This window comes from Colias eurytheme, chromosome 26 (assembly GCF_061535395.1).
Source record: "Colias eurytheme isolate Ceu_HAF_F1 chromosome 26, ilColEury1 Martin Lab GWU primary, whole genome shotgun sequence".
Lineage (NCBI taxonomy): Eukaryota > Metazoa > Arthropoda > Insecta > Lepidoptera > Pieridae > Colias > Colias eurytheme.
Genome location: NC_143005.1, coordinates 2,128,028 through 2,141,574, shown reverse-complemented (window position 1 = coordinate 2,141,574; position 13,547 = coordinate 2,128,028). Strand labels below are relative to the sequence as shown.

Here is a 13,547-nt window from a genome sequence, read left to right as displayed (position 1 = left end):
ATGAACCTAGTGAACTCATCGGTTCATCCCCCAGGGGATCCTAGTGAACTCATCGGGCTAGGGGATCCTGGTGGCCGAAATGATGGTTAAAGGTTTTAATTTCCTTTTTTAAGGTAATCGACATAGATCCGTCACGAAGTAAAGGCAGAAGAATATTAATAAGATGGTTATTCCAAATAAAGAAAACAGTTTATCACCTGAACCTTCAACATCCGGCTTAAGCAAATTGCCAATGACTAGCAAATTTTCAAATTCACATGACAAAGAAAACTACTTCAACGATGACGTTATTGACGATGGTGACTTTTCACCCGCTTCTGATGATGATAGAACATACACACCCGCAAAGTTAGTATGCCGTATCTCAAGCTAAAGTTTATCTTCATCTTCGAGTTCATCTTCATCTTCAAGCTCATCTTCGAGAACTTCTCCATCTTCTATGCCTGCACACAAATCATCTACAACACCTACAACTTTTTTTGCAACTGATTCACCAAATATCAGTCAAGTCACCACTGAAAATGCTAATATAACTGAAAATAATTCCGAATTAGTTATTTACTGCGAGTATAATAATATGGAGATGATTAGTACTACAAATGAACGTTCTGATGCACAATATTCTTTTCTTCTGATACAAATAGCCAAAGTACTGGGAGTGTACATACTACCGTTGCAATGGATATCTTATCGGCTCTTGATATCAATAAACCAAAGAAAAAAAAGAAATTTGGAATCTTGGCAAATCAAGTTTTGGAAACGACCCTGACAAAACAAAAGTACGCATTTGCCAGTACGTAATAATAAAGTAAATCACAAGTTCATTTACAAATAATTCATGATGAGACATCTGAACAACGGTCAGATATGGGGAGTCTGGAGGATGTTTACATTCAAGCCGGACGGGCCGAAGGAAGCATCCAATCCGGTGACGTTTCGGAGAGAGCGAAAGCCCTGCTTAGAAGTATGCCCACTGACGTCAGGAAGGTAGGGGAACAGACATCCCTCGTCGACTTAACCTTCCTCAAATCGGGGGATGACAGAAGAAGGGTTGCCGGGATTATAGAGCGGGTTCTCATGATCCACACAGAAAATTCAGGGATCTCCCGGATGACACCCTCTGAGAAGAGGGGAGTTTTCCGTTACCAGGTAATAGGAACTACCTCCTCTGGCAGCTCGTCAAGTTCCTCACCGCTCCAGCCTCCCTCCAAAATACAGAGACTGCCCACTCAGAAGACTCCGAAAAAACCCACATTGGAGAGGCTGCCGGAATTGGACAACGGGGTAATTCTAAGCCCCAAATTTCCCGGACTCCCCAAATGCGTTATCAGATACGGGAGGTACGGCATTACTCCGGAGATGGTCTCAAAGGTAAGGACTGAGTACCCCGATAAAACTCTGAATCAAGTTATATACATCTGCCTACGGAAAACAAAAGAGGGCCGCAAGGTTCCTACCTTATACAACTTAACTAATTAATATCAACAATCCTATATAACCATATTATTGAATTTTGATTTTAATTGTTATATAAGCACTTCCAGTTATATAATACTAGTAACTAGTAAAAGACACTTTCGCCCCATCTGGGGCTATTGCATCTAAAAATCCCTTATAGAAGTACTTTATAGAAGTATCATTTACGCGTAGAAGTTATTCAAAATGTCATTGAACGGTGCTGGAACATTAAATTAGATAAAATTTCCTAAACGGTGTCTTACATTTTAGCTTATAATTACATTAAATGTAAATGTTATGATCAGATAAATATGCAGTTAAAAGTATTATGTCGCATTAGCACTTGTTGACCTTTGGTGATATTGGTGTGTGTTTTTAAAAACATAATTTTAAAAATAAAAGAACTGACGGTACAACCAACCAAGCTACGAACGAGGCTTGGATAAGCCTGTTCTCAATATAATTCAACGGGAAATATGTACAGGTTAGTTAAATAAACAGAAACATGCCATATTTTATCATTATGATAACTACCACATGGTCAACTATACATATATCTACATTTTATCGTAGGAGTAAAGATGCTCTCATGAGAGTCTGGGAGAAAATTAAAAGTGAAGCAAAAACGAACTCGAGAAACAGGAGTTGTGCAATTTGAACCGGTGGAGGACCATCAACTATGAAAACAGACCCAATATTAGAACAAGTCTGTGAATTAATGGGTCGAGGTTGCAGTGGTATTGCTGATGTTTTAGACTCAGATTCAGTTATCACTATCCCAATTTCATCCATCAATACAAATGTTATTTCCAGAACTGACCAGCGAAGAATCGCAGCATTTTAGATGCTGAACTGGTTACGGTAAGTACTGCCAGATATATAATTTTTATTCAATCAACAATTTAATTATAGCTTAGGCAATATTTGTACTGTATTAAGTTAATAAAGTGTAAAAGGATTTTTCTATCTTTTTTTTTCTTCTTAAATTACTTTTTCACTTAATACTCAAGCCGATCAGATCTTGACGAACAAGATGATTCTTTTGTACACAGGGTGTCCCAAAAAGTAGTGATGAACGGAAGTTGGGAGATAGAGGACCTAGAGGGCTATCCGAATCACCCCCATGTATGTTATGCGATTTTTCGCATTTTCGGCTGCACAAGATGCTTGTTTGTGTGCTAAGCTGAAAGATAGTCCAATTCAGCATGGTAACATTTACTATCGTTAGATCTTCGAATGGAATAAAATAAAGAATTAAATGCCATAACATTTATTCGATCGATGAATAATTTTTTCTAAACCATCGAAAAAATATATATTTTTTCTTGGGCCTCAAAATGCGCTGAAATTACCAGGAACATACCCTTACAAGGAACTGAGTGCCAGCGTTTAGGCGACATAACTTTTAACCAAATTACGCCGATACGCTGAAGTCCAAAAGAGTTGCATGCTAGCCCTGTCTTCAATTCCTTGAAAACTAATACTATCTACCTACGGGTCCTCTTCTAATCAAGAGCATTTGGCTCGTATGGACTACGCCTTGGGCACAGTTTCTCACGGCTTACTACTTCAACGAGAGGCATTAACAGACACATTGAAGGTTTTACCCAATAGGTACCCAGCCATGAAACAGGATCTAAAAGACATTTTAACAGACACAACCTTGAAATCTATATCAGATGACTTGCTGCAATATGTGTGCGATAGAAGAGCGGAGGTTGCTCTGTTCAATACAGAGAAGGAATGCTTTCCTTCCAAAAGAGGAATATCAGGCAGCTCTGCTTAGTACAACTGCAATCCCTCCATCGACCACACATCTTTTCTGCGAAACAGGACTAGCAGAACTGATGAAGAAACCGTCTCAACAAATCTTTTTTCGCCAACCAAATAAGAAGCCTTTTCATCCAAAGAGCTACAACTCCTATTCCTCACGTCAGATTCAAACATCACCTTACAATAATTCACCCATCCGATTCTGATGAGGATTCTTCTGGTGAAGATGAGCAGGCCTCTGTTGATCCCTTAGCTGCTGGTCCATCGCGTTCGCAAAACAAACGCAAAAGTATACCTGTCCGTTTAAACTGGCAAGACAAATCTCTAGATTATAATGAAGCTGATTGCGCCTTTTTGGGAGATCAAAATATTCCTCAAGAAATTAAAAATTTGGTAACACCTCTTCAGTTCTTCTTATATCTTCATATTATCAGTCGAAACAAGGAATCCACTGCGTTGGAACTGTACGGCAAAATAGGTTACCTATCTGCAGACTACCAGATAAAAAAGCTTTGATGAAGACATCAGTTCCTCGAGGTACCTATGAGGACGACGTCACGACGGAGTTGACTTTTCCGCTACTGTCTGGAAAGACAATAAAGTGGTTACTCTTTTATCTACATACGTAGGATCACAACCCAACCCAACCAAAATATCAAAGTTTTTTTTAATTACGCTCCCTACGTTTAATTAACGAGTAAAGCTAGCTGATAAGAGTGTGTATAGTCTATAGCTCTTATAACACAATTTTTGTTTTAGATGCCAAGACCTAAGACGAACGGAAATTTTGCAGTGCGGGTTGTCGAACGACAAAGAAATTTTTTTTCTCGGTTCAAGTTCTGATGGAAAGTGTGAACACGGCATAGTAGAAATTAAATGCCCGTCGTCAGCATATGGAATGGACCCAGAAGAAGCGATACGACAAAAAAAAGTAGACTTTTGGAAATACGCTTCGAATTCGAACCAATTAGTTGTGAACCCAAAACATAAATGATATTTCAGAATTCAAGGTCAGGGAAAGACTTATGTCTTTGCTATTTGGACGGGTCCTGGAAAAATAAAATATGAATTTATAACCAAAGTCGATCAATTTTGGAAGGAGAATATGGAAACACATTCGAATTATAAAAACTGCCTGCTTCCAGAATTGATTGATCCAAGATTCAAAAGAAATATGGAACTACGGGAACATTCATCACATTGCCATAGTAATAGTTATAATGAAAACTAAGAATCAATAAAAAAATGTTTTTCGTGAGTTTTATCCATTTTTATATATTTTACCTTTCTCTACCCTACCCTACTATACCCAATTCTACCTTACCAAACTTTACGCGGGAGGCGCTCCCGCCCCACACCGCACCTATATACTAACACATTTTATCAATTTGAACCATTGATTCGGTTTTGTTAGTGTTATTGTTGTTGTTTTAAATTTAGTTTTTGTAACGTTTATTACAATGCCAGGACCAAATACCGTTTTACGCAGACATGGTAGAAAAATGGTATACGATGTGTACTGTTTCATGGAGAAAGAAGCTCAAACTGAAAAAGAGACGGTAAAACTGCTGCAGAAGCTACTAAAATGTCAGAAAGAACATTTAGACGTATAGTCAAAAAAGGTAGAAATTCCGAATTCCTCACTGTCTTTAGGACACCGAGAAAAAAGAGGAATAGAACAAAGTTGATTACAGATATCGATACTTTTGATCCCCAATTACCACATGACAAATAAAAAGCTACCCCACAGTAGAAAAGCTTAGAAAAAAATTAAAAGATGACATCAATTTTAATGGGTCGGAGCGCAGTCTGTGCAGGATTTTATATGACTTAGGGTTCCGGTGGAAAAAAGCCGAAAAAAATAGAAAACTATTAATCGAAAAATCCAACATTTAATTACTAAGGATATAGTTCCTTAGAAATCTTAGTAAATACAGGGACGAAGGAAGACCAATTATTTACACAGATGAATCCTATGTTGATTCATCTCATTTAGGTATGTAACAATTATTATCATACTTTTCTCGAATATTTGTGTCCTGTGAAATTGTCTAGGCTTTACGAGAGATATCATTATGAAAAATAATCATTATATCTCTTATTACAGGTTCTAAAGCGTTGTCAGATGGATCACTTAAGGGGCTTAAAAACCCATTTCGAAAGGGCAAAGGATTTTTCTCGTGTTCTCAATGCACTGCTCTTATTTAAAGCTGGAACAAAGTCGGGGGACTTTCATGAAAACATGAATAATAATAATTACACCAAGTGGCTTCGCAACCAACTAATACCGAACCTTCCGCCAAATGCGGTGTTATTAATAGACAACACATCGTATCACAACAAGCAGTACGATCCTGCACCTACCTCGAATGCAAAGAAAGCAGACATGCAGAGGTGGTTGACGGAAAAGGGCATAGCATACGAGGAAAGTATGCTCAAACCTCAATTATAAAAATTGATCAAATTGTACAAACCACAGTACAAAAAATACAGTATTGACCAAATACTTGTTCTTCAATTGCTGCCCTACCATCTGGACTTAAGTCCTATAGAAATGGCATGGGCGGCAATCAAAGGTTATGTAGCAAGCAAAAATGTTACGTGGAATGTGACCAGTGCAATGGAGTTAGTAAAGAAGATAGTTTTATTAACCCTCAAATTTTTACGAATATTTTAAGTATTAGAAACGTTACGCGGTGTAGCGTCCGTGTATTCCCAGTGCCGCCCGAGGTCTCGCGGGGAGTGGACATGTGCCGGTGTGCTTAGTTCCAGGGGTACGTGTCGATGGGGGAGCGTAGTCCCCCACGAGTGTAATTACGTAAGTATATTTTAATTATTTTCCTATGTTTATATATTTTTCTTTTTTTATAGGTTTATCATGCACAATGGATAAAAATTTGAATCCCCTGCAGATAGAACATTTGTTTAATGACTTAGAGTATGAGGAAACCGAGGCAGAGGTTATTTAACCTGAATTATCATAGGATTTGAGTGATGCGGAGTCTGAGGTTAGTGAACACGATACTGAAAGTGAAGAAGAAGTAGACAGTAACTCTGAAAATGAAGATACAAGTACCAATGACTGACAAAACCGAAACAGTAATGCATTTTATGGCAGAAATAGATACAAATGGTCGAAAGTACCGCCAGCGCAATCACGGGTTCCAGCACATATTTACAACTGCGATGAGACAGGCATTTCCACAGTGCAAGATCCCGGTAATATATTAGCTCCCAAAGGCATGAAAAGAGTAGGTTCCATTACAAGTTGGGAAAGAGGAAAAAATATTACCCTTTTGTGCACCATGAGCGCTGTTGGTGGTTTTGTCACGCACCTCCCAAATTGATGACCCCGACGACACGCAACACTGTGTGCAGTAATGAACATAAGTTATGCCGTCAGATGGTGTAATAGTGAATGAATCAGTTGCTGATGCTTTGCCTAACATTGAAGTAATGGAGATAGGTAATATGGAATTAGAGTCAGCTGATGGTCTTGTGTATCTCGACTGTGGTAAGGACACAATCAGGAGATCATTTCCATTAGAAAGATAGTTGATTTTATTAACGGAGCAAAAAATTGGTTTTCTCGGCAGGACCTACAGAATATGTCGTCTGTAGATTATTGCGAAAATATATCAGAATTGCCAATATCATTTGTAAATTTACAATCGTCATTCGGAGGTAAAGGCTTTAAAAATGCTTTTGCAAGTCAAAAAATCAATAATGACGTATAAAGAGATACGCATGTTTCAAAAACAAAACACTTTGTACTTCAAAGTGTCACCATAGTATGTCATGTGCTAACTAATGACTGAAAGGTTGTAATCTCAGAGCAATAACTAAAGCATAAGAGCTTCAAAATTACGATATATGAGATCTCGATAGATAGACTTTTTGTAGAAATTAATTAATTTACTACGAATAAATTGGAAAATCTTAGTAAAAATGAAATGCACAGTATTTAGGAAATGGCGTGTAGACGAAAATAATGTTCCCGCAGTTGCTTCAAGTTGTTGTTCAGAATATAAAGAAAAAATAAGGTTACTGGAGCAAAAATTAAATTAAAAGGAAAAGTTGTGCAGAAAACATCTTCTTAAAATTAATGCATTACAGAAACAGTTGAAACACCTCAAACAAAAAAATTAAAGTTTAAATGAAAAATATTCTTCTGAAAAACTTAACAATGAAATATAATTTGGGCCATCTACATTAACAGCTCTGTCAGTCTATGAAGATGAATATGATATGTCACCAGGGCCATATCAACCAACAGCAATGTTTATCAATGATGATGTGTTGCCAAAACAATCAATAATAACAAGTGATTCTATTAGGCAGGATGAAAACGACATAATGCAACCTAATTCAGCACCTGATCAATGGACATGTAGATTTAGATACTTTGGATAACATCTCAATTTAATCATTGGTTACACTAACGTCGGTTACTTTACCAGGTAATTCTTAGGTTCTTCTCCCCAGATATCCTTGTTGATATTATCGACAACACGAACTTGTACTAAGAACAGGCAAATGTAGACCGTCGAGGAGTTTGAAAGTTTTTCTCGGGATTCTTCTTATCATGGGTATAGTAAACATGCCTTCCTATATAGACTATTGGTCTACAGAATTCAGATATGCTCAAGTGGCTGACGTAATGCCACTGAAACGATTCGAGCTGATTCGACGCAACATTCACTCTGTAGACAACATCAATTCGGATGAGGATAGATATTACAAGATACGACCCTTCATCGAAAAAATCAGAAGAGCAGATGATATACAGGATGTCCCACTGTTGGTATACTAAGCTCAAAGAAGGTTATAGTTTTGCATACGCTGAGTACGTAAAAAATACTTATAAAATTCCAGATTCGTTCTTTTTTCAAATATTCTTAAAACTCTATGTGTATACCCATAACAAGCTACTCGCCCAACTATGCCACCAGCACGTGCACTCAATGCAGGTAAAACTGCAGGGAACATGTAGTATTATATCTTATCACAGATATTTTAGTGAAAACAGTATTTACTCGTTTAGACAACCTAGTCTGTGACTACTGTACAAAATGTAAAGTTCCGTTGGAAACTAAACCTGAAGATCCATGTCAGATTCAATACATGTTGCATTTGAGAAAGATAGAATCATAAAATGCGCTAAAAAAAAGCTTTTGGAGTCAGTTCAGAATAATCCTTACACAGAAACACTTGTATTGGAGTTTGATTATGCTCAAAACTTGCCCATGCCAAAACTTAACATAACTTTACAATTTTATAAAATATTATTATGGCTTTTCAACTTCAACATTCACTGTCACAATGATGGATCAAGATCCTTTTATTGTTTTCTGGAAATTGATTCCAAAAAGGGGCCCAACACTGTGTGTTCTTTCATACATCATTTTGTCAAAGAAAAGTTGCAAGACTTAGTATTTCTTTCTGATGCTTGTGGGGGCCAAAATAAAAACATAACAGTGGTAATATTCTCTACATGGTTGTCCGAAAGCTGAAATATGCCAATTGAACATATATTTCCAGTAAGAGGCCACTCTTATAACCAATGTGACAGAAACTTCGGAAGGTATGGCATATTGCTAAAATCTTTGGCAACTATTGAGTCAGCTGAACAATATTTGAAAGTAATGTCATCAGCAAGAAGCAATCCTAGCCCGTTTAATGAAGCAACCGCTAGCAACCGCTAGCAACCTTATTGAAGATTGGAATAAAGGTTTACAGGTCTTTTTATCTATGGCAGCGACAGCCACAGGAAGTAACAAAGTTTGGTTTGCTATACAGCAATATGTTAAGGTTTACTTTAACCCTGAAGGAGTGATAACAATGTCAAGATTTTATGCATCTCCGGATTTAAATTTTACATTTAAGAAGAATGTTTTGCCAGTAAGCAAAAATGATTTGAATTTGAAGCAGGTAGAAACACCTGGAGTAAAAGACGTTAAGATTAGGGACGTCTTATCCTTGACACCTTTTATGAAACCTGAAAATGCTGAGTGGTTGAAACAGGTCTTGACCTTCCAGGCAGGCGTGGAAGATCAGGCTGGACCGTCCAGGAGGCTGTTGCAGCAGATTCGGAAGATTCCCTTCAGTCTAGTGAATATTTTGATGAATCTGATTAAAAACATGAAAGTCAGAAAAAATGATTAAGTTGAATATTTGAACGGTGATTGTAATAAATACACTTTACATTTCTTATTTTATTTTCTTTAAAAATCAATAGTAAAATTAATGTCCTATCGGTTTTACCAAGTAAAAAAAAAACTTGATTTTATGATATTTCTGATTATTTTAAAATTGTCATTATACTTTAATCTTTTTGCTAAATCATAGGACTAAGAAATATTAATGTAAGTCAAATTATAAGTATAAAAATAATGTAAGGCATTACAACTTTCATTATAATTTTTCTCAAAACTCTTATTTTACAACATATTACGCCCTTGTTGCACCCAATGCTTCAATTATAAACTGAACATTCCATTGAAACCACTGTTCTCTAAATTTCATTTGTCATTATTGAAGCAAAGAAGCGATGCATATTATTATTGCTAATCAGTTGATTTTGATAATGAGCTACAGCCGTTACTACATCTTCCCACGTCAATTAACAACATTAAACAAATAAATGGCCTGCAGAAATTGTACGCAGCTAGAATACCAATAATGGCTGGCGTCCACTAGGCGGATCGGGCCGGGCCGCATCGCAACGCAAAAATACGCCGGCCTATGTTTTGTATGAAACATCGTCCATTAGCGACGGATCGGGCCGGGGCGGGCCGCAACGCATTGGCGGATATCGCTTCGCAGGCGGATTTCTGCCGGCGGTGCGCTGCGGCCCGGCCCGCCCCGACCCGTCTAGTGGACGCAGGCAGGCGGATGTAAGCGGCGAGCGTCTGTTAGATAAAATCCGCCTAGGCGATCCGCCGCGCCCCGTACAGGTGGACGCAGGAGCAAACAGCGCGTCCATTAGAGACTGCCCGTTGCGATGCGGCCCGGCCCGATCCGCCTGTAATGGACGCCTAGCATTACAAAGCAGAAGTATCAAGATTTGCAAGACTAGACAATAATCACGTACCTACATTAAATCGTAATTAATGAACAAAATAGATACCTGTAAATAAATGTGAGCGTTCTTTTGTCTTACTTTTTCTCACATTTTGGCTTTGCACAGAATAGCAATCAATCAAATAACAATCTCAGTACCTACCTACACATCATATTGTATTTGTTTTTGTGTAATGGTTATATGGATTATTCTAATAAATCAAACTATTCACAACAGCATGGAATTTACTTTTACAATTTACACGTTCAGAGAATCACAAGCACACATTTTTTTTCGAGTATTATTTGATTGACAGTGATGAGTGACATAACACAGCACAGACTCGAGCAGTGTTGGATTCAGACCCTCCGAAAATTATTGTCTATGGAAGTAAAAATTATACTACTTAATCATAAATTAAACTACGTTTCGTTTTTTGTCGATTACGTTTTAAATTTAAATAAAAGAACTACAATTGATTAATAAAATAAATTTATAGAATAAAAAACATAAGAAATTACAAGACCAAAGGCAATTTCTGGTCGCCATTTTAGAAATTACGCATGCGATGTCATCCAGATCTACAATAGTTTGACTTTGACAGCGGGATGAAGGGGTTAAATCAAGAAGGGTTAAATTCGGTGTCGAACTGTCTATCGAAGAAGTACGCAGTACGCTACAATCGCTTTGTTTACGAATTCTATACTATATCATCGTCTTTCTCACACGCACCATACATAAAATATATCTATCCTACTCCGTCAAAACAACGGAGAGTTTAATTCTACATTCATCGAGGGGAAACCCCGAAGCTTGTGGCAGCGCTAGCCTGATTTAATGTTGCCATATGTACAAAAATTCCCTCAATTGTAGGATTTGTAGGAAAGCTGACTGAATCAATAAAACAATTTGTTCCCAGGATAAAATTATGGTATTTTTGCATAGTATACATGTATTACGATACTACATACTACAAAGCATGAAAATATGGTACAAATAGTATAATTATACTACGAAATCCAACCCTGGACTCGAGTCTCGAGACATCTGCCACAGAGTAAATGATCTATTGATATCTGCTGTGAACATAGACCACAGAAAATAACATTTTCATTGTGAATGTTATAATAACTCTATATAAACATATTAATTTAGCTAATATTCATATACATTATATATTCATATAATAATCATGAAAGTTTCATTAAAATTTTATTTAAGGTATTAGTTCATAACAGTGGCGCGGCGAAGCGGCGCAAGACTTGTGTGGTGTTCGTTTTATGCTCTTGTTTCGCGAGGCGGAGAGGCCCTTGACAGGATAGAATTTTAAATTTAAAAATAGGTTATAATATGCGAGTTGTGTTTATGAGAATTCATAATTAACGTGCTATTTTAAACCTTGTGTCGTGTAATTTTGTGTCTTTGGGCGCGAGGCTCTTCGCATCATGAGGCCGGTCGCGGTGGTAGCCCAAACTGTTGCCCAAAAAATGCACGCCTGTCGCCTTCTTCTGCCTCTGGTTAATAAATGCACGTTGAGACAATATATGTAATACAGGTATTATCGATATGGTCTTACAAGTAAGCGGGTATTAGGTACTTACTCACTTTTTGAATAATTAATAAAATTTAAAAATCTGTTTTGCTATTTTATTCTATTACTAGCATTCGGCCCACGGCTTTGCCCGCATTGTAGAAAAACTTATAATAATTTTATATACTAACACCTACATCGAGAAACACTCTAAGTACATATCTTAAAAAAACGCATTAAAAATCCGTTGCGTAGTTTTTAACATTTAAGCCTTTTTAAGCAAATTCTTTAACAATCCTTCTACCCAGCTTAAAAAATAAAAAGTTTAAAATATTATTCTGTTTCTCCAAAAAATTCATGTTTGTACAGATAACGTAAAGCGAAAATTTTGTACCTGTGTGAAAATTGCGCGGAGTATGAAATTCGCTATACTAATACGGAAGGAGTACTGAATTATGAATACCATTTTTTAATAATATTTGAAAAATGTAAATCCGTAAATATGAAACAGAATTCTTTAATGATAAACTCAAACTGTGGAATAATCCCCATAAATTTATTTTAGTTATAATTGAGAATAATTCAATTTCTACAATTCTCTTCCTATATTAGATAGGTACCTATGGAACCATGTTCTGTAGCATTATAGTTCATCCTTAACTAGTTTTAGCATTTCATCGTCCTCCTCAGTCCAAATATCAGGGTCGGATGTCATTTGTCCAAGCGCTTCCATACGCCTTTCCATTGTGACCTTATCCAACACATGTTCCATTTTCATATGCATGCAGTCGTTAAAAACAGAGGCGTATTCGCAAATTTCAAAAATCCCCTCAACTACATCCCTACACTCTGTTATAGCCATTTTTAATCTAGACATAACTTCACTGTCTTCTCCGTACACGGCTTTATTCGCTTCTAGAAGGTTCTCCTTGACGACTTTATTTTTTACAATTATGGAATTGCGCTTCAAAATGCACGCTACAAAGCACTTACCCTGCATTGTAGATTGGGGAATCCTTTTTAAAAAGTTTTCAACGTCTACCATCGATGCTTTCACTTGATGCGCGCATTCTGTTAAATTCCTCCTGAACGGCTCGACATCTTCGCTAATTTTATTGAATTTTTCGATGTGTTGTTCCTTGCTTAAAGGTTGAAAGGATAAAGATAGATGTAAGATCGTAAATAGTACAACAATTGAGTATGAAGCCATATTATTTAATCGGAATTCTCACGTAAACGTCACGCTCTAGTAAACCTCATGGTTTTACTGTTTTTGTTACAGTTATTTTGTTAATTGGTTGTTAGTTAATAAATGAAGGAGTGACGTGTAGTTCCTTCACTGGATTTGGACATAAAATATCGCAATCGTTACACTAAGGCCGATTGCAATGATTTAATTATGAACTATTTATATTTATATATATATATGTATATATATAATGTTTATTTAGCTATTCCTTGCAAATCGCCGCTGCATGAAATCATGAAGTGTTAATTCGTAACCTTCATTAATTATTGCAATGAATATTAAACTCAGTTCAGTAGTCAATATTGTTTTAGTATTGGATCATAACAAGAGTCACATAGGTACCGTACTCTAAATTTCTAAAGGATAAAAAAAACAGCTGTACATATTATAAACATATTATGGAATTCCACTCGCTTGTCCAATCTTTAAAAAATGTTAATGAGATAGATATTGCAAAAGATTTTCAAGTTTAA

At 36.7% G+C, this 13,547-nt stretch overlaps 1 protein-coding gene and 1 pseudogene across 1 annotated transcript; one reads left to right on the top strand and one right to left on the bottom strand.

The window, feature by feature from the left end:
- Positions 1 to 4,248: 4,248 nt before the first annotated feature.
- On the top strand, positions 4,249 to 5,869 carry LOC149897055 (uncharacterized; annotated as a pseudogene).
- Positions 5,870 to 12,383: 6,514 nt separating this feature from the next.
- Positions 12,384 to 13,124, bottom strand: LOC149897054 (uncharacterized). Its single transcript, XM_090116995.1, has one exon. The coding sequence runs from the start codon at positions 13,033 to 13,035 to the stop codon at positions 12,469 to 12,471; it is 567 nt and encodes a 188-aa protein (XP_089973121.1). The 5' UTR covers positions 13,036 to 13,124; the 3' UTR covers positions 12,384 to 12,468.
- Between the last annotated feature and the right edge of the window lie 423 nt (positions 13,125 to 13,547).

Excerpts from the sequence above, each read along its gene's own strand:
- LOC149897054 (XM_090116995.1), bottom strand. The coding sequence starts at position 13,035 with ATGGCTTCATACTCAATTGTTGTACTATTTACGATCTTACATCTATCT.